Below are 22,140 nucleotides of genomic sequence, written 5' to 3'. Positions count from 1 at the left end.
AGGGTCATGCACTGACAACAATTTCTATTAATAAGATGACATGGGATCATAGCACATGCATGCAGATTAATTCCAGGTAGTATGAGCCACGAATTTAATGTAGTTGTGAAAAACTGAAATCTTAAGGTGCATTTCCAGGAAAAATAAAGAAGCACTGACACCATTACTGGCCCTTGTTGAGTTTGAATCAGGAATTTAACATACTCTTCTGGTCAGCCATATGAAAGAAACATACATGCACTCAAATAATAATATGAAGAAGAGTTACTAGGATATGAGCGGTATAGAGAGTATAAAAACAAATCTGAAAGCATGGCTTTTTTTAGCTCACAAAGTGAAAGCTGAGAATGAATAATTATTTTCTATAGATGAATCTGCTGCTAAAAACTAGGAAGAGATGACTACTTAAGCTAAAAGACAGTATTGGCACTACAGAAAAAATATGTAAATTGTCTGCAAATAAATCTGGGCTTTATATTGAAAACTTTCCGGTTGTCAGAACAGCTTTCCAGTAATAATCCCAAAGCCAGAAAAAATGATATTAATCATTACATGACAGAACATGATCATCTGCCCAGTAAACTAATTATATTCATCTGTATAGTTCTCACTTCTTTCCTTTCTTTACTCTTTCAGCACAAAGCTCTCAGTTCTGGCCTCTGAACACACTTTTCACTTTCTAGACCCCTAAGCTTCCAAGACCCCCAAACTGTCGCCACCATCTCAGTCCCACCCAGTTATGTTCCATGCTACTTCTGCCACAGACCCAGCTCCTGCAGAGTTCCCTGGGCACGTCCCTCGGTGGGGCGAGCAGCTTGTCCCTGTCCTTGGAGCCGCACAAGCGCCGGTCTGTGCTGCTGCCTGGAGTTGTGCTGAGCACATGGTAGAGCAGCTGCTGCCCAGAGAGGGGAAGCACCAGGCAGGCATGTTACCATGAGTCAGCTGCTTTGGGCAGGGCTATTTTGGAAGTATGAGTGCTACATCTGCTATCATTGGGGGTTTTCGTAATGCGTTGCTTCAACTGCATTTCGTCCATGAACTGATTATGCTTCCAAGGTCGTAAAATACATACTTTATCAATTAAAGGTAAAATATTGTCAGAAGGGGAAGTTTTTAGAATATATTTGCTCTTCTTTCTAAATAAGTACTGTAAGAGTGAAGAGAGATATTTGTTCATTTGAGATGTTATTTTGTGTTACTAGCTTACAAAACTTAAAAACTGAAAGATGGGTCAAAAAATTCCTCCTTTGTGTAACAGCTTAGCAAATGAGTTTGCAGTGGTGATATCCTGTAACCAGATAGCCTAGTGATGTATCATTTTTTTTTCATTTACAGTATGTATAATACAGGTTATAAGCACCAACTTTATTTTTATATACATATTTATATATAAAAAATGAAAACCCTAATAAGTGCGAAAAGTTTAAGTATCCTTATGTTTCAAGAAACAAAATATGATTTCTAGTTTGTATACATTTTTGGTAGAAACCATTCAAGCAGCATCTAGCAAATATACCTACAAGTACAGCCTTCTCTTCACTGGCAATGTTAGACATCTCGTGCATTTAGCATGTGTGCATTTGGCTTTGTAATTTTGTCATCTGAAACTGTGCCACAGCGTTACAATTTTTATAACATTGACACTGCATAAATGATTACTCAAGATAGGAACATTTTGTAGAAGGTCTTTAGAAGGTGGATAGGAATTATGGATGCTGTAGGTCTGTAGTTTTTCTATCTACTTTTAAAATCAATGTATGCCAGAAATCCCACCCTTGTCTTCCCTTAATCAGGGAAGATCATTTAATTCTTCTGGAATTCAGATCAATGTTTTAACTTCTTCAGAATGTCTTATAGCAGTGTTGCAGTCACTAATCATCCTGCACTGTGAGACAGGCTTGAGCCCTGTAGGTGTGTAAGGAAGAGAGAGGACTGTGAGTAAATAAGAAAGTGTAAAAGGAGATGCAAGTATCTGCTAAAGGGCAGGGAGAAGAGGTCATAGCTGGTCTGGATATTTGGCGGCTGGGTGGGGGCGGTGATCAAAAGCTTAATAAGTTGTACAATTTATTTTTGCCTAGAGTATGTGGGGCAGGACGTGATGGAAGTTTCCTGTTCCTTTAGAATTTAATTTTAGAAAATAAATAACACTATGTGAAATGGGTTGTCCTGAGGCCATGAAGTATATTTGTGACTTTTGCTTTTTAATCTTAAAATCCTGTAAACCACCAAAAGCCTGACACTGTGCATCATGTTACTGTGGATTAACTTCTGTCCATGTACAAATCTCTTAGTTTTATAATGAGGAAAAAATATTTTTAAATGGACATAGAGGTAAGAACAAGATCAAAACTGGGAGAGGAAAGCATAAAGTACCCATGAGCTTTTCAAATAAATATTTTTTGTTTTGTTGTACAGCGTATTTTTCAGTTGAAATTTGTCTTGAATCTGGAGCAATAAGTATTTGTGGATTTGTAGTCTGTTTCTGCCTTGTTGAAGCTATTTGCCAGATGTCTGCAGTATTATACTAATTAAAATGGCATTGCCTAGTTGAGCTTGCTCTTCCCTCATGCTACTAACTTGAAGATATTTCATTTAAAGGTGTTCATTTTTTACAACAGTAGTTTTGGCCCCTCTTTCCCTCCCACCCCTTCCCTTCCCGCAAGGCATTTTCTTTTCTTTCTTGCACCCCACCCTGATTATTTTAACATTTTGGCAGCCATGTTCTAATATTTCAGCAACACATGCGCTGGGTTCTTTAAATTCACAAATGTTGCTAATCTGAAATGAGAATTTCAGATATTTTTGCAAGCCTATTTCAGCTGAGCTAATTTTATAACAATGTTGTTGAATGAAATGTGCACATAATTTTGTATCAGTTGTGGGTGGATTGCACATATGTTGCCTATTGAGATGAGCTGTGGCAGCCAGATGAAGTATCCACAGCACAGAATTCTATTAAATGTATAATCTTGTTTGTTAAACAATTGCATAGAGAAAAAGTTCACTGCAAATGAACAAGTTCAGACATTTTGACATAGATTTGTAATTCACAAGATCCCCATATGAAAGTATTAAACAAACTTAGCCGTTGTTGCTTAGGTAAGTATATACTTTCCCTGAATTTCAGAAGCATAAGACCAAGACCACAGAACAGTTGCAATTCAAATCCGTTTGTAGTCAGAGCAAAAAGTATATTCTTTTTCGTTTTAGAATCCTGCTTGACTTTCTTATATGCTTGTTTCTTAAAGTACCTTCTATAAATTTTAAAATATCATGACAAATTGATAAACTGACACTAAGCATTTTGTATTGCTGTTTCGTGGTAGTGTGCTCCTATGTGTAATAATACATATATTTAAAAAATTAAAGGCTTATTAAATATATCAGTTAATATTAAATAGTCTTACATTTTTGTAGTAACTGTTGCAATTCAAAACATGTGTCAGGATAGGCTTGGAGTCGTGGGAATTATGCTGAATGAGAAGTATCTAAAAGGTCAGCAATGTGATGCCTTTTGCAGGGCTTTGAGTGAGCCGTGTTGGTGGCTGAGTGTGGGGCTGCTGGGCGAGGGGCTGCCATGGCTGCAGTACATGTTTCAGATGCTCCCTTCCAGTAGCAGAGTTACGTAATGCACAGAGTTAAGAGCAAGAATTTTGAGCATTGTCAGCTGTTACTCAGGACATTTTGGTGTTTCCTTTTGGACAGCTGACCTGCTCTCAAGAGATAATATAAACAATCACTGTAATAAAAATCAAAGTAGTCAGGGAGATTCTGTTGCATAATCTCCTTTTATTTTTAAGGAGATTTTGTTTCCTGAAAATGCCTTTGATTGCTTGTCAGTGCTAAAATTTAAACTGTTTTATGTAGCTGTCACTGATGGATAATTGCGAACAGGTGGAAGGAGAAGAGGAAAAGATTACAGCATTGTGCTTCGTAGGTTGATGGTGAGATGTGATTTAGCTGAACGGTCCCCTTTTCACACTTCTCAGAGCATGAGAACAGGACATAGTTTCGTTCCCCTGAAGGAGACAGGAGAGCAGAAGGAAGCGCTTTCGCTTCTTACTTTCCTTGAGGGGAGTGTCACGCAGGCAGGAGTCCTTGCTGTGTTCCTTGAGCAAGCCAAAGAGCAACAGGTTAAGGCTGGCAGCCTGTTATCTTTGTGGTTTAGCTTTTAGAAATCCCCATAACGTAACGCACTTGAAATAGATGTCGTCATCAGCTCCTGCCCCAAGTACTAAGCCTGACCAAATACATGTGACAGAAGATGGTGGAGTAGAGTGCAGCAGCTATTCATGTGGTAGGAGTGGTTATTGTATTAGGGTATACTTTTTGTTGACAGGCCAGCATGTTTTGAGTTAAAATTCTGCAGCTGTCTCTCCCCCTCTCTCACTTTGTCTCTGTGGATTTGTACAAATTCCAAGCTCCTCTGCAACAGTCGCACCCTTCTTATTTTGTTCTGAATATATTTCACTGGTTTGTTTTTGTTTTGTTTTTTTCCCAGCAGGAAACGGACAGCAGAGGCGCAGATCCATTCAAGATCTTAGTGTTGCTGGAACAGAGTCCAGTCAGGTAATGTCCTTCTCATCTCTTCTTTGCCTCTCAGTAAAGTCAGCACCAAATCTGTACTGGGGAACTGACCTGGAAATCTTCACCTTTGATGCTTTCATAGAAATGATGTGGAAGCTTGGCAGACTGTAGTGTTGTTTGTATTGCATTGAAATGAGATTCCATGAGGGTAGCTATGAATGAGCTCTAGATGAGAAGCATTTTCTGTATAGCTTATGCAGTATTTATCACTTTTATGTACACATGTTTTTTTTGTGTACTGCTTAATTTGGCTGAGGGCACATGTTACACAGGAAAGCCTTTTCATCTTTCTGTATGTAGGAAACAATTGTAATTGCTGCTTATTGTGTAAAACAGTTATATATAGACTCACTTTCTGCATGAAAATAAAAAGCATGTGCATCAGTATAATAAATGTTACTTATTATCAATTTCTGAATTCTGAATAGTAAATTACAAGATATCTCTATTTCTTGTGAAAGATTTACAGCAGGGTGTTGTCAAAAAGTTTTGTGTTAAAAAAAATACTGTTTCAAAAGGATATTTTGTAATAACATCGCTATTTGACTGGTATTGTAAATGCCATGGAAACAGAGACAGTGGTATGCTACATAACATGCTCCTAGTTTCATTTCAGTTTTAAATGAGAAAAGTATAGCTAATACTTCATTCAGATGTGGTTATTTTGTATTTTTAATTGCTTCAACAATTCACAGAGGCTATTTGGTCCTTAGTGTGATTTGAGATTCCTACTATTATGTGAGTGTGGGATACTGGTGCTTAGCATATTGATCAGGTTAATCAGGTTTCCTTATTAAACAGCCTACTGCAATAATATAAAATGGGTGGTAATTCTTGGGGGGTATAATTATCAGGAAGATAACCTTTGATTTACCAGGAAGATAACCTTTGATTTTACTTTAATTCCATGGAGTATGATAGCCACAGAAACCTCATCAAGCCTGTAGTTATTAGCAAATTTACTGTGTACATTTACTAGAAAATAACAAGTCTACATAATATATTTTAATATCTTCAGAGAAGACAGGTTTAATAGAAAGAAATTAATCTGCAAAATTTAGGAACTAATTTAGCCTATTCATTTAATTGTAGAATTAAAATTATGCAAGACTTAGGGGAAAAAATTAAGTGACAATACATCAGTTATACCAAATTGTGCTGATTGATGTATGAATATATTTAATTAGAGCTTTTTTATTTAAAAGTTTTCATTCTGTTCATTTTAATGAATGGTTGATATTTCAAATTTTCATCATTTGCTTCATATCTTAATAACTATTATTATAATCTTTATTTGAAAGCTGTTCTACTGCTTATATGGGTGTTCTAGCTAAATTGTCATTGTGAACAGAAGGATACAGAAATTTTGTTTTATGTTTAGCTCACCAATATCTCCTGTGGGTCTATAGAAGTACCAGAGTCATATTTTACTTTCTTACTTCTGATAGTGTGCATATTGGAAATGTAAGTGAAAGAATTACAATTGTCTGTTGCTATCCTGCAGTTTCTTTGGAAACATGGTGAAATCTGGAAAACATAATATTTTAACATGCATGAAAAATGCAGTTTCAAAGATATTTTTGCACTGTCCATATAAACAAATAATGAATTTTTATCCCCTTTTTGATGTGAAGAGAGATAGAGGAGTCTGCTGAAACTAATGCTAACTTTTGATGTACACATGCTTGTATATTAAAAAAATTGGAAAACAATGAAGAAACAGAGCACAGTGTAATTATGGCTAAAGACTTAAGATTAATCTTTATGGGTTTCTATACATCTGGACCTCAGTGCCTTGATTTTTTATTAAAAATTTTGAGCTGCTATCCATATAAGCAATCTACGAGCCAAAGCAGAAAAAGCATCTGAGTGATATAGCTCTGGTGAGTTTATCCAATCTCCCCATATGCACTATACCATATCTAGGGTATCCTTTCAAATGTGAAAATCCCCTTCCCCTCCCTCCCTTCATTGCAAACATCCTTCTTCCCCTCATTCCATTCTCCCTTACACCCACTCTGAGGCACAGCCTTCTTCACCAAGCAGCCATGGCCCCTCTGCTCCCTCACCCAGGCCATGAAAGGCCCTATCCCACTCAAAATTGAAGGATTGCCATGCTGCCTCTTCTCTGGCTTTTAACTATTTGACACAGTAAAACAGATCAGAAATATTTTTACTGAATGTATTTTTCCTGAAAATTGCTGCTGTGTCTATAGAAAATGGTTCTGTTGCTACTACAGGTTTTTAATTAGAAAGGTTTTTCCAATTCAGAATGGAATTTTTCTTAAGGTGAAGGAAAACACAAGGCTTGTATATAAATAAATATATATATTTATATTATTAATTAATATTTTTATATATGGGTGCTTACCTGAAAGGGGTAGTCCAAGACTCTTGGTCCTGTGTACCTATTTGTCTGTTTTCATTTGACCACCTTGTATGTTTTATGATTGTATGTCTATTTTATGTCTGTGTGCTCTTGGAAGATTTTTTTGTGTGGCTTGTATGGCTGACAATTACAATGCTTATGTTGTTGAGACACTTAAGGTGCTTAACAGCATTTCTCTTACTGGTGTTCTCAACAGCAGACAGTAATAGTGCTTTGCAGAGGGTTTTACTACTCAGCATCAACAGTTTAGATAGGAAATTTGCTAGGTCAAGGGTTTTCCATCTTTGGATCAGCTGTTAGCGTGATTTGGTGTTGAGAACACGTGTTCAGGTCTGAATTTTCACAGATTTTAGCACTTAGAGACCTTAGACTGGTCCTTGAGTAAGGACTCCAAGTGACATAAACATCACTGATGCAACTGTCTCTTCTAAAATCAAATGCTACATTTTCATTTGTTTCTGTCTATATACTGTGATTCTCTGTTAATTTCTCTCTTTTTCTGGAATGGAATTGTTTCTCTGCCTGTTTCTCTGTACATGCATTTTGAAACATTTTAGTGTGTCATCTGTCTGGTGCTATTGCTCTTGCCTAAACACCTTTCCAACATAGAAACATGCAGTCCCTTAACTGCAACGACTAATATTTTTGGGGATTTGAAGGAATACAGCAAATTGCCATTAATACTGCATGCAGTGTTTACAAAATTTCATGTTTTATATGGATACTGAGAAACATATCTGACATAATGATCCAAGATCTGCAGGTTGTGATCTGATGCTCAGTGTGGTATCCATCTCCTTGCCTGTGTGTCTTTTATTGGTTTGGATGTTTTGTATTCATCTTTCACAGTACTACCATAAACACCAAAACTACCTGCTTCCTCTTTTAAACATTGTTTTGTTTTGTTTTGGCATTGTTGGTTTTTGGGGGAGAGGGGGTGTTGTAACTGTTGCAGGGCCTTCATAACTTTTACAGTTTACTTTGAAGTGAAAAAAATTACTGTATTAAAGAAAGCCATGTGCTGATGTGAACAGTTAAGAAGCAAGGTCAGAATGTACATGCCCACATGCATGCAAACTAAGTGGGATAATTTGGGGATCTGATATTACACAGATGAATCATTCTGTCCATGAGATTGTGAAATTTGTCACAGATGCACATTTGGATTTTTTTCTCCCCTTTCACAGCAAGATAAAATTCACAGTTGAGATGAAGAAACAGAACTAGTAATGATGATTTCTTTAAATCATGTTGCCTGTTTAAATTAAGCTTCAGGGAAGATTATTACTCAGAGTATGCCTGCTTTTCAAGACTGTAAGTGTTTGAGAAATGGCAGCTAAGAATGCCATGAGGGTTTGACCACCTGGCAAAGATGATTTGAGAGTAACCTGCTAGCAAGTCTGGAGGAAGCAAGGATGAAGGGGTAGCAGAATTCATTGCTAAAGTCCATACAATGGACTTTACCTGTCAGAGGGGCTGCCATGCAGGTGGCCTAAAGCATCTCAACAAACACTCAAACACTGTAATCTAACCAGTGTTCAGCTTGGGAAGCTTCCCTTATGCTTTGTAGTGCTTCTTAGATATACTTCAGATGTCATTCCTTCATTTCTACATCTACTGAATTTCATCTAAATAAAGGTATCAAAGAAATGTGGTTTTGGTTGGTGGACCAAAACAATCTGGTAAAGCACTGAGAAGTTACTGTAACTAGAGTATTTCTCAGGTGCCCTTCACTATCCACTATAGTTACTCAGCTAATCTCTTTTTGCTTAAGGGGCCTTCATGCTGTTACAAGTGCTTTCTCTATCTTCTAATCTTTTACATCAGCAGGGTGTGTTTATCATTCATGTTTGAGGACGCTAACAGTAAGTTCAGCAACTTAAATCTTACTTAATGTCAACAAAGACTCCAATACAAAAGATTTTTCAAAATATCTGATGCCATCATCTTGATAATATCCATCAGATTATTTCTATGGTTTATTGTCTTGTTTCTAGATAATAACATAAAACACAAAATGCTTAATAAACATCACAGAAGAAAGAGTATGCATTTGAAATAATGGATGTTTTAGTGTGTATAATCTTGTTATTCTTTGGATCATTTCTGGGCCAGAATCCTGAATTTTAAAGCTTAAATTAAAGTAGGATATTTGGAAATAAAGTCATAAAGAAATACAGTTTCTAGTTAATGTATATTTGAGTGCTTATTTTGAAAAATGGAGTCATTTAATGAATCATTTCATGATAAATACACCATCCTGAAAATAGTTGTATTTTAATAGCGTCTTTCCTTTTACTTCATATTTTTCTGAGAAACTTGCTGGGGCTTATAGTCTTAAATCCATTACTGTGTTAATTTAATGTCACTGAGGGGGTATGTGAAATAGAAACATATATATTGTAAATAAAATTTCTGAAAAAGCAGCTTAGAAGAATAATGAAATCTGTATTATGTTTTTGTGCTTTGGTAAACAAAAAGATTGGAGGAGTCAAACAGTACATGAAAAAACCTTCAGAATTTTGGTTTAGTTCTTAAACTGCTTCACGAGGGAGCATGTACTCATTTTCTGATTGATGTGCTTCAATTGACTGATCCTTTTGATTTCTTTTTTCACATTTTCTGAAGATTAATCACATAACCTCTGAGTTAACAAAAGAACCAGAAGAAAACTGTAGATTAATACATGGTAGTCTAGTGCAGCTACTAAGCTGTATTCCTTTTATTGAGTGTAGTTCATTCATTAATTAAACGTTGGAAACAAACTTCATTTCCTCTTTATGTTACAGAGCTGCTAGATTTCACTGAACAATGGTGCAAAAATCACTAGACATATTGTCATGATTTTCTATAAAGATCTTGAACACACTGTTCAGCATTGCTTTTTGTTATGCTGAATAGCAAAATTGTATCAATTTCTTTTACACAGTAAAGAAGAAGTGGGGATGAAATTATCCCTGCAATGCATGTAAAGTTGACCAAACCATCAGGAGAGCATTCAGGGTAAAAGCTTGGGGAGGGAAATGGGAAAGTATTTTTAAGGAGGATTATAGGTTCATATTTCTTCAACTTTTTTTCTTTTTAATGAACTTCTCAAAAAATCTTCTGTTAACTTGTCATTTTGTTTTATTTTGTCATTTCAGGAGAGTAGAAACAGCAGTAGATCATCTAGTCCTAGTGTGAGAATGATCACTACCTCGGGACCAACCTCTGAAAAGCCAACACGTAATCCATGGACACCAGATGATGCAGGTAATCCTTTGTTTATTGTGTAAATTTTTTGCCTGTAAAAAAATTTAAATATTTATTTGATTGTGGTATGGGGTGTGTGCTCAGACATTAATAAAAGTAAGCAATGAAGATCATGATTTTTTTAAGTTCTGCTTAAATCTAATCATTACATTACTGCCTTGTTTTTCACATACACTGTAAGAATACTTATTTATAGATTGGTAAATTACATAAACTTGTAAACATTTTGCTTGTAAGAAAGCACTGTAAATTGCAGTGATAATAACACTTAATGAGCATCTTATTAGCTGTCGTTTTTTAGTGTGGTTTTGGAGAATTAGGGGAATAGACATCTTAGAACATTTTAGTCTTGTCCAGTTGTATTTTCAGTGCACATATAAAGATTTCATTGCCCTGACATCTGGAATTAAATGTTATGTAGGTGAGTATCATCTGGAGTGGGTTACTCCTGTTAACCACCTCTTGTAATTTTGCTTATGCAGGATATACATGTGCACACAAAATTGCTGGTTTTAAATGCACGAACACATGTCTGTAGAAACATTGTAAATACTTCTACTGTAGCATCACTGCTCTTTTGTTATAAAATAAGATAAAGAATGAAGATAATTGAGTTTGATTTTAAAAGTCATAATGTATTCTGTTATGAAAAGAACCTGTACTGGAATGCAGGAAAAAATGGATCCCCACAAATTCAGTTTTGGGTATAAATAAAAATTACATTTTTGATACCGAAATGTACATGTTGAATCTTAAATTTAGTCTCAAGATGGTACTTCAGAGTGCCTCAAATGCTGTAATCTTTTTCTTACGATATTTTCATCTTGATGATCAGACTCTTTTCCTGTAACCAACTGCAAAATGGAAATTCGTGTGATGACTGACTCTTGCACAAGCATATGTATATATACATAAATATGTATGTATATTTACACACTTGCATTTTACTGAATATAAGGTGATTATGTAAGATGTACTTTTCTTTTTTCCCTGTGTTAGTGGGAGGACAGCACACTCTTGTGTTTTGCTTCCCTGTTTTCTTCTTTCTGTCCTTTGTTGCTTTGCCTGACCACAAGTCAGTGCCTTGTCACTCATAACTTTCCCAAGCCCTTCCCCACTGCTGCAGCCCACCCTGGGCCCTCTTGTGCAGCATGGACCCTGAGTTGCTTTAGGCAGTGGGCACTAATGGGAATTGCTGCCCCGCATTGGAAGCAAGCTCTTATCCAGTCAAGAGTTCATTGGGAACCAAAAGCTGCAAATCATAAGCCAGTGCAACAAAAGTTTGTGCCAAGTTTTTGGTCTCAAATGCAGCACAGCACTGGAGCTAAAAGTCAAGTTTGTTTTCTGGCCCACAGAAAATGGTCACCTTATACTCAGGTAAACACAGAATGTGCCATATGTGTATTTTTTCTTGTTAGGTTTATGTAGGCCGTGCACAAAGAATTGTTCAAATTTCTGAGGAGAGAAATAATATTGGTTTTCTGTAAAAGATGCTATGTTTTTAATTTTATGAAGCAAAGTGATAAAACAAGGATGCAGCCGTATCTGGTCAATCAAGGAGAATTTGCAGTAGTACTGGGACGCGGTGCTGAAACACTTGGGAATGTCGCCTGAAGCACTGACATGTATTGATGTATTTTTGAAGCATTGCAATTCATTGTCACAATATCCGTATATGGCAATAGTCTAATGTAGGGAAGGACTTCTCATGTTGATTGCATTTAAGATACCGTGGTGATTAAGTCTCTGGTTTTAGGGTTGTTTTCTTTTTCTTTTTCCTTTTTGTTTTTACCACCTTCCAGTTTCCTTACAAGCATACACTTAACCACTTTTTCTCCATTCCCACCCTCTTATTTCTGTTTCCTTTTGAAGCTGCTCTTGGAAATAGCATAGTCTTTGAGGGCAACACCTTAGTTTCTCTACCACGACTGCTCTGTGGCAGGTGCTTTTGGGGTATGGGTAAGCAGCCCCTTTTTTTTCCCACCTACCCTCCTCCATATAATCCTCTAGTAGCAATTATGCGGCTGTAAAATCAGTAGTTTCTCCATGTGTCTTTACTCCTGTGTCTCTTAAAGCTTAACAGTAACCTTGTGATCCCCAGATTGTGGGCTACTGAAAGATAAGAATGCAGAAACGTACTAAATCTGGAATGAAAGCTCTAGAGAAATCCAGAGCAACTGCAGTGTAAGGAGAGCAGCCATGCCCAGGGGACAGACCGATTATTGGGTTCTTTGCTACCCACAAAGTATATGTATGGAGCAGAGAAGATGCCCCAGAGCATGTTGTGAGGAAGATACTTAGAGACCTCGCTGGGAGCAGGTTTCAAAACTGAGCAGGAGGTTGTGCTTATTTTATTTTGGCAGAGCTGATTTGCACAGCTTCTAATTTTAAAATCATTAGATGCATGGGCTGGCTGGCTGATCCTTCATAAACAAGAATGAAATGGCAAATTTTTTATAAACAGAAATGATCACAAACTGTACAAAAATGGTATTTTTAAAATCTGTGTGCTGTTACATGGCTTCTAGAAATGTAGGTTGGTAACCATAATTTTTTTTTCTTGATGTGATAGACCATACTTTTGATGTTCTTAACTATCAGAAAAACAAAATGATTCATCTGCCTTGGGATTGGAACACTGCTATTTCCATCTGCTTATCCACATTCAGATTGTGTATTGTGTAATTACTTAGACTTCTTGTTTTTGCCCTGTAAGAATAGAATTAACTCTTTTTAAATACATTAAAGTTTTCTTGGTGTTTTTACAGAGACCAATGGGTCAGATAACTCCATCCCAATGGCATATCTCACATTAGATCATCAGTTACAGGTAATAAATATACAGTTTAATTAGATTCTCAAGTTTGCATTTCATTCCAACATGTGACTTTGGGGCTGCAAAATATAGTGCCACATATTTACCTGGGTTTATGTTCTGTCTAATTTTTGACCAAGGCTAAAAAAATATATTATGTAATCTGAGATTGGTTGACTCAGGTTTGATCAAGCTATTAAAAACAAGCCCTGGGAAACATGATCCCTAAAACCAAATATAAGCTGAGTTTGACTGTCAAAATAAGACATTATTTGCTTGAGTGTTACTGAATCAAATTGTTGTATACACTTTATTTTTTGTGTGTGGGATTAAATGTTGCTCTGATTTTTGTGACAAGTGTCAGATTAAAAACTTCAGATTTGAGTAAACTTTGACATCGGTGCAGTAATATTTTCCAGGGGATGGTTTAACACTTATTTTTAAATGCTTACTGGTTTTTAAAAGACTGTTATAAATACACTGCAGAGACATTCTAACACACTATTTACTAAGATATCAGTTCATTAGTCTTTTACATGTCTGATTTATTTTCAGCCTCTCGCACCATGCCCAAACTCCAAAGAATCTATGGCTGTGTTTGAACAGCACTGCAAAATGGCACAAGAATATATGAAAGTTCAGACAGAAATTGCATTGCTGTTGCAGAGGAAGTAAGTGAAATGTGTTTAACCTTTTCTGTTCTTCTATGTCTTTCCTATCCACAAAGTCTGTGTATAATAATAAAAATACATAATAAAAAGTAAATGATAGTCACTGTGACTATTATTTCTGGCTTTATGAAGTAACATTCCGTAGGGCATAATTATTTTCCAACCTTAAACTCAGGAATACTGAGCTGCTCAGTACAGATGAAATATTTAGAGCAGGTAATTGAAAGTTCTAATCAATATCAAGACAACTCTTCTGGACAAGTCCTACATAAGGAGTAACAAACTTGTAATGTTTGATTTTATCATCTCAAATGAAACACCTGAACTGTTAATGAACCTTGGAATTTAATTGGCTACACTGTCCATTAAAGTATTTTCAGTTGCAATTTATAGAGAATTGTTTAGTTAACGGATTATAGCATTTTGGGTAAGATGTCAGTGTTACTCATTTTGCAGTTAGTTTTAATCATATCTCTGACTTTGGTCAAGCTCTGCATTTACAACTGTATTATCAACATTCATCTTAGATTTTTCTGCCATGGCTTGAGGACCTGATGCTTTAAAGCTGTTATGTGCCTTCTCCTTGTGTGTTGGAAATAAAGTCTTTCCTCTTGCAGTGTTTACATGTACAAGTAAAGCAGCTGCACATATTGTTGTATTAGGTCAAAAATTATTGCTGATTCAGAATCTGAGTTCATAACAGGTTCTGTTGTGTTCTGTTTCCTGATGCTGGGGACCAGTTCAGAGGTCATAGTCACGCACTAGACCAAATAATCAGCTTGTGACCCACCAGTGTCCAAGCCACTGGCAGCTGGTAGTAAGGATCTTGCCTTGGTGTTTGTGGATTAGCTAATGAGAAAAATGTGTGTACCTTTTGTACAGTAGAAATAGCATACAGAATGGGAGGAAAATGTTACTGCAAGATTGAACTCCTATCACATATTCACTTTGGGCTTAGTATTCTGTGAACAATTTGGTTTTTTAACATGTAACTAGGATTTTTAGATCTGATGAGGAGATAATGATGCTAGAGTTAATATCTTAATTTTGATTCTATTTATGTTGTCCCCAATGGTCAATAAATTATTTAAAATATATTTATTTCAAAACTGTTAATTTTCTGCTTTTAGATTCCTACTGGTTTTTTTTTTCTAGGAAGTTTGTGTTCACATTTCTTCCAAAAAGTTTTTTCTTAGTCAGAATGTAATTGTCCATAAGTGTTAAAACAAAAAAAGATGTTGTGATGGATGAATTTAATGCTGGTTAAGGTAGTTATTAGTTCAAACCTCATATAATTACTAAATTTTCTTTAACTGTAGTTAAAAACCATATGGCAATAATTAATTAACTTTCTCCTTTGCTATTTTGTTGCGAAAATATTGCTGGCAGCTTTCCTTCTTGTCACCTCATAACAAAATAGTAAAACAAACTGCCACATCAGTTTTGCAGAATAAATTACAACAAGATTATCAGTGTGTGTAGGCCTCTAAAATCTTTGCTAAAAAAACATGTTGAACACTTACAGCATAAATAATGGGAAATGCCAGTTACAGAAGTAATTTCCTTGATTCTACTTTTCCACTGCTTTAATAAGTTCAAGTCCAGATAGAAAATAGCACTTCACTAAAAAGTTACAAAAATTACTGCAATTTTGTATTTGAAGTTGCCTTTTAGAGGTTTAAAATGTGCATATAGATATCTAAAATTGGAGTTGAATATATTCATGAAATTTTATGTGGCTCCTTAGGTATTTTACTGTGACCTGTAAAACTACATCTGAAAGACATTATCTGAAGGACAGGTTTAGAGGCTGAGGCTAAGTCCTCAGCTGTTTTAAAGTTCAAATGTGGATTTGATTTGGAAGGGAATTTTTCCCCATTCTACATTAAAGAATAACATTCTTTTGTCAACTTCTTTTGCACAGAATATCACCAGCTGTGAGTTCAGATTGATAATCAAATACTGATTTGAAACATATGAAGTCATCTACACACAAATGAAAATAGAACATAAATGACAATGACTTTTTTTTTCCCATTTCAGACAAGAACTAATAGCAGAACTGGACCAGGATGAAAAAGACCAGCAAAATACATCCCGTCTGGTACAAGAACATAAAAAGCTGTTAGATGAAAACAAAAGTCTCTCAACATACTATCAGCAATGCAAAAAACAATTAGAGGTCATCAGAAATCAGCAACAGAAGCGGCCAGGCACATCATGATTTCCTGGGACCTTTCAAATGAAATATATGCACAGAAAAGACTGATTTTTTTTTTTATTGTTATTATTATCCCTTATTATGACAACTCATGAGTGTTAGCTTCTTGGTGTGATCTGTACGTCTGCTACGCTTAACATCATTTAATTTTCTTTTTTCTAGGTGAAATCCAGTTCAACAGGTTAATTGAATAGAGTGAAAAAACAGTGACTTGAATTAACCAATGGCCCTCAATTTAAAGCAAGAAGAGTGGCTGTTTGCATGCTCCTTGTGTGAAGGCTAGCCTAACAAGTGTTGAGGAGGCTGCTATTGTGAGAACTTACTTTTAGTTTTTGGTGTTGCCTCAGTAAGAGCAAAAAAAAAAGACTTTCCTGTTTAAGAATGGTTTTGTTCCAGTGTCTCATCTCAAACTATTATTATGATGATTATTTTCATAATAAACTGAAACATGCAGCAAGCTGCAGAGGTGATATTGGCTGATCAGAGTAATTCATGATGCATTAGTGGTGCCTTTTACCTGTAGACAGTGTATTTTTCCACATGCAAAATGGTAGGCAAGCTGATGCCTGCATTCTCAGTTCAGTGCTTGATAGCCCTGCATTTTGACTAATATATTTCTTGTAGTCTTGCATTCATAAAATATTTTAAGTAAAAGGCTGTATTTTGTTTACTTTCTTGGGGTGAATGACATGCAGTTTTATTTAAATACGGGCCAAAAGTTAGGAAGGTGATCACTTTACACAATACACACTTTATACATGGGACAGAATTGGTCCCTTGTGTAAGAGAGATATCATCAAAAATATGTAAAAGTGTGTTTCAAACTTTTAAAACTTTTGTCCCTGTATAATCTTTGAAAGAAAATTCAGAAAGAAAATTAATACACTACTTGAAATACTTGCTCCCTCTATGTTTTTGCTCCGTTATTGATTTTGTTTCAAGAGGTTTTTTTTTTCTTAAAGTTATTTGATGAAAAGCATTTACCATAAATGTAAATAAGTTTGTTTTGGATAGAGTGGGGAAAGAGTGTGGGGAAATTACTTATTTAAATAGCAAATTATAAAATGGAGTTCAATATGAGAATAGTGGAAACTATTAAGAAAATGGGGGAAATAGCTTAGACCTCTATCAGCAATCTCAGTTATTCCACTCATTTGAACATAGCTCAGAAGAAGCTCATTACAGAATGCCTGCTGCCTTTGTGACTGAAGAATTGCGTTTAATGAGGTGGAGTGGAATATGTAATGCTCAGTGTTGATATTTACCATTATTACATAGGAGAAAATAATTACTTGTTTACATAGCAGATTGATTATTTGGATTATGAATTAACTTTTAACTGGTACAAAAATGAGACACTTCTATATACAATGCTAAATTACTCCTTATATACATACATAATTTCTTGATGTTCTCAGTTACAGGCAGGGTTTTAATAACACTTGTTTGCAAAATTAAAATAGGGAATTGAACTTTAGCTGCTGAGCCCTATAAATAAAAGAGAAGTAATCTGAAATTCGAAGTACACTTATTTCAAAGGAATAGTTACTCATACCCATGAGCAGAACTTGGAAAAACCTTAAGGGGAAAAACCTCCTACTATTTTCTCTTTCTCTTCCTGCCTACTTGATAAAAACCATTACTACAGTTGTGCTTATCTGTGAACAGCAAAGAGGACGAACAACTTACTGGACATCCTGTCTTGAAAATAAATCTATTGTTGGCAAAGCTTTGGGAGTTAGAAACCTTTCCCTCATTTTATTTAAATAAAGGAAGGGTTCTCATTCCCAAAACCTTAACAGATAATTTGATTAGTTAGCTGAAACTGATATTGGGATCAACTTAAGGGCACACATATTTATAGCAAAATGTAATTGAGGGAGAAAATAACTCTAGTATTAGGAATAGCACAAGTTATCCAAAGCATTGCTGTTCACATACATCTGTCTGTCTACCAAAATGGAGACACTCAGTGATCAGCAGCTTACTTAACATATGCTGAAGCATTAAGTAGAGCAGCATAAATACTGATGCTCAACTTCAGAGGCATTGATAGTTACATACACAAAATCATTTCTCAGTTTTTACATTTTTGCTGTGTAGTACAAGAGATATGCTTAAGGTCAATCTGTTGTATGTGAAAAGTCACTTTATGGCAAGGTTTGAATAATGGAAGTGAATGCAGTGAAAAATTAATGGTACATAATACAAAAGTAATTTCTAGCAATTGTTAATGATTTTCCAGGGTTTACATCAAAAAGGGTCTCAGATTATAAAATAAGTGCTGTGCTACCATGCATTTTTGGCTTCAATCAATAGTTTGGTTTTATCACTCTTAATTTGCAAAAGAAATTTGGAGTTTGACTTTTTGCCTTCAAATTGTCCTTTTCTTAATTTTACCAAAAATTTTAAAAATACTTGCCCAGATTTCTCACTGAAGTTTTTCATATGAAAAATTTTGTTTATCATAAAAAAAACTATAAGGGTAAAACACGGCAGCTTGGGCTAAGAAGAGTTTTAACAGCTTAACTTTCAGTGACCTTTATTGTTTTCATAAGGTTCTTGTTTTAAAGTTGTTTACAAATGTACTTTTATTCTTCTGTTAAACTATTTGGACTGTTCAGGAACTTTTTTCATGTACTCCTCTGTTCAGTTAAAGCTGTTCCTCTAATAATGGAGGTGAATCATCTACTTTGGGCTGGGCACTGCCTTCTCAGAAAAGGTAACAGGCTCTGCTTTTTGTTACAGTCTGTGTTCTGTAAGATATTTTGTAATTGAAGTATGCTTCTGTATACTATGCAGTTCTTCTGAAAATGGTTTTTTAGGCTTTTTGGTTTGTTATTTTTTCTGATGAGGAGTTGAAGATTGTAATTCAAAACTTGTACATAAAATGGTGAATGATTTCATATGATTCAGGAATGAGCAGTGTGGGTTTCTGTTACAGGGTTTTACTGCTTTGTCAGGAGTCAAATTAATAAAAGCTGAGAGACTTCCACAAACATGTAGTAATGCCCCAACACTTGCCAGAGCATCCATCTCTCATGGAATCCCACACTGGGTGGAAGATAATCATCGTGCAGTTGTTCCCTGTGTGCAGAACTAGGGTGTAGGATGAATAGTCTTACTCATAATTGAGTATAAAGATATTTTAAGTATGCCACATCTACCTTGTGGATGTAGTGCAAAGAGCTAAGTGCTTGTCTTCTGTTGTTAAGGTCAGAAAAATTCCATTCCCTGTAACTTACCTGTTTTGTTCATAATGGATGTTGCAGCTTGTGAGGTTCCGTTGCCATACCAGAGACAGAGATGACCCCCAAAAGTGTCTCATTGCCTGTGAAGATCACAAAATTGTGCTTAAGATGTGTTCTGAAGTGTTCTGAACAGCTTGATCCTTTCAGGTGCCCTGCTGTAACTTGCCAGGAAAGTTTGAAAAAACAAGGGGAAAGAAAAAGGTGTGGCATACCCAACCTCTCAGAATAGAGATATCCCTGGTGAGCTGGTTGGCAAGGAGGATGTTAGAAAAGCAAACCTGTGTAGATGTATATTCAAATGTAAACACAGGGTTACCTGTTTGTGTGTTCTTACCTACCTGAAAGGAGGATGCAGCCATGTGGGGGTCAGCCTCTGCTCACAGGCAACCACCAACAGGACAGGGGACACAGCCTTAAAATATGCCAGGGGAGATTGAGGTTGGACATTAGGAGGAATTTTTTCACAGAAGGAGTGATTAGACTTTGGAACAGGCTACCCAGGGAGGTGGTAGAGTCACTGTCCCTGAAGATGCCTAAGGAAAGGCTGAAGGTGGCACTTGATGCCATGGTCTGGTTGACGTGGTGGTTTCAGTCATAGGTTGGACTTGATGATCTCAGAGGTCTTTCCCAACCTCAGTGATTCTGTGATTCTGTAGAGAGCTGCATATATCAAATCGGAATTGATAGATATCTTTTTCCAAAATCAGAGCTTTCTTTAGTTTTTATTTACTTCAGTAATGTGACTAGATGGGTGATATTCTATGCCTGTGAAGATCACATTCTTTAGAGGCAGATAAATAGAGGTGTGAGAGTGCATCATATTTTCTGTGCCTGTGTAGCAGTTTCCTGCTTCTTGCAGGGACAATTCACATCCTCCACTGAACTTGGAGAGGTTTGCTACAAATGTTTTGATTTTGAACCTACATCTATCTGGTCATGGAGCAGTACTTAATGAAAGGGCAAAAAGGAATTTAGACTAAGTAGTTTTAATTTTTAATTATTAATAAAATACTGTCTTAAAATACTTTGAGCACTACTAATCCTAGGGCTTTAGCCTAAACAAGCATTAATGAAGGAAAGATTTTTGTTCATAGCTGTGTGCTTTACACTAAGTAGCTAAAAATTTGAGATACTCCAAAGGATACAATAGGCTTGTGTCTGCATAATTCCACATCGTTTGTCAGTAGTGCCCTTCTAACTGGAATAAAGGCAGCCATGCACTTGGGAGCCATTTCTTTTTACAGGTGGATGGAGAGGAGCACATCATAGAATCACAGAATCATTAAGGTTGGAAAAGACGTGGTGGACAACAAGCTGTCTGTGAGCCAGCAATGCCCTTGTTGCCAAGAGGGCACATGGTGTTAGAAAAAGCATTGCAGGTTTATGGAAGTGATTCTTCCTCTGTGCTCAGCCCTGGTGAGCTGCTGTGTCCAGTTCTGGGCTCCTAGTACAGAAGAGACACGGAGCTACTGGAGCAGGTCCAGAGGAGGGCAGTGAAGATGATGATGGGACTGGAGCATCTCTCTCATGAGGGAAGGCTGAAGTAGCTGGGCCCATTTAACCTGGAGAAAAGGTGACTGAGAATGGATCTCACCAGTGTGTATTGGTATCTGAAGGAGGGTGACAAGAGGGTGTTTCCAGCCTCTTCTTGGTGGCGCCAAGCAATACGACAAGAGGCAATGCACAGAAACTGATGCACAGGAAGTTCCACCTGAACATGAGGAAGAACTTTACTGTGTGGCTGACTGAGCACTGGAACTGCCCAGGGAGAGTGTGGAGTCTCCTTCACTGGAGGTATTCAAAAGATGTTTGAATACAATCATGAGTAGCTTGATCTAGGAGACCTTTGGAGCCTGGACCAGATAATCCACTGTCATCCCTTCCAACCTTACCCATTCTGTGAATCTGTTAACACTGATGTGCAGCCTGGTGGAAATGCACTGGTCTTCCTTTTGCCTGGTCATGCTTTCCCCCCACTGATACTGAACAGGAAAAGCAATGGAGCAACTGCACACAGACTGCTCTCCTGTGGTAATTGGGCAAAAGACCAAGTGGTGATTTGCATTCGCATAATCTATGGGCTTAGCATGTGCTGTGGAACAAAATCTTAGTTTATTCCAGAAAATTAGAAAAAATTTCCTATCTGTAGGCAGCTTGAAGATTTTATAATCTTTACATTTTCTCTGCTCACAGGGTGGTGAGGCACTGTAGCAGGTTGCCCAGAGTAGTTGTGGGTGCTCCATTCCTGGCAGTGTTCAAGGCCAGGCTGGATGGAGCTCTGAGCAACGTAGTCTAGTGAAAGGCGTCTCTGCCCATGGAAAAGAGGGTTGCAATTTCATGGTCTTTAAAGCCCCTTCCAACACAAACCATTCTATGATGAGGTGGATATGTGAAGGGCACTGTCTGGGTCTGTTCCCCTTCTTTCTCATTAAGAGTAGCAGTGTGGATGCCACAGCTGTGGCCACCTTTGAGTGATGTGCAAAGCCACATGACTGAGCTGTTAGCTCCTGCAGTGTGGAGAGAGGGGTGGCCAAAAAGGTGCTTAAGAAACAGAGAGCACCTCATGCAGCTTTGCTACTGTATCTACACAGTAGATGCTCTAGACTATTCAGACTCCTTCCAAAACCAGGCAAAGTTACAAAGATTAGGCTAAAAGAGGGAGTAAATCATCCTATCATGTGAGGATATCCATATTTGCAAAGCCACCACATGTGAACCAGATTCTTATTCACATTTCTTAGATCATCTGCATCATTAGCAAATTCCTGGCACAGCCAGGAATTGTTCATGAGGTAGGAGGTGTAGATAATTTAGCTCATCCTCTGAGGGCTGTCTGGGGCCTGTGGGGCTACTGGGAGCAAACTGCTTCTGTCAAGGAAGTGCTCAGATGGGACCTCAGAAGAGTCTGCACCAGGAGCCCCTGTGGTCAGTGCCTCTGTGCTTTCCACCAGAGC

At 36.8% G+C, this 22,140-nt stretch overlaps 1 protein-coding gene across 7 annotated transcripts in view; it reads left to right on the top strand.

The window, feature by feature from the left end:
- The window catches only part of MAP3K7 (mitogen-activated protein kinase kinase kinase 7), a 49,149-nt gene extending 30,215 nt beyond the window's left edge, over positions 1 to 18,934 (top strand). For 2 of the 7 annotated variants that reach the window (XM_036380849.2, XM_036380847.2), the window contains 6 exons: positions 4,505 to 4,569; positions 10,120 to 10,228; positions 12,101 to 12,187; positions 12,997 to 13,058; positions 13,599 to 13,714; positions 15,758 to 18,934. In XM_036380849.2, the coding sequence (XP_036236742.1) occupies positions 4,505 to 4,569; positions 10,120 to 10,228; positions 12,101 to 12,187; positions 12,997 to 13,058; positions 13,599 to 13,714; positions 15,758 to 15,938 (620 nt within the window). In that variant the 3' untranslated portion in view covers positions 15,939 to 18,934. Of the gene's footprint in view, positions 1 to 4,501; positions 4,570 to 10,119; positions 10,229 to 12,100; positions 12,188 to 12,996; positions 13,059 to 13,598; positions 13,715 to 15,757 lie in introns of all 7 variants that reach the window. The other 5 variants (XM_036380848.2, XM_036380846.2, XM_036380851.2 and 2 more) reach the window with 3 other exon arrangements.
- The last annotated feature ends 3,206 nt before the right edge of the window (positions 18,935 to 22,140 follow it).

Source organism: Molothrus ater, chromosome 3, assembly GCF_012460135.2.
Source record: "Molothrus ater isolate BHLD 08-10-18 breed brown headed cowbird chromosome 3, BPBGC_Mater_1.1, whole genome shotgun sequence".
Classification (NCBI taxonomy): domain Eukaryota; kingdom Metazoa; phylum Chordata; class Aves; order Passeriformes; family Icteridae; genus Molothrus; species Molothrus ater.
The sequence above is the reverse complement of the archived record's forward strand: the minus strand, read 5'-3'. Positions and strand labels throughout refer to the sequence as shown.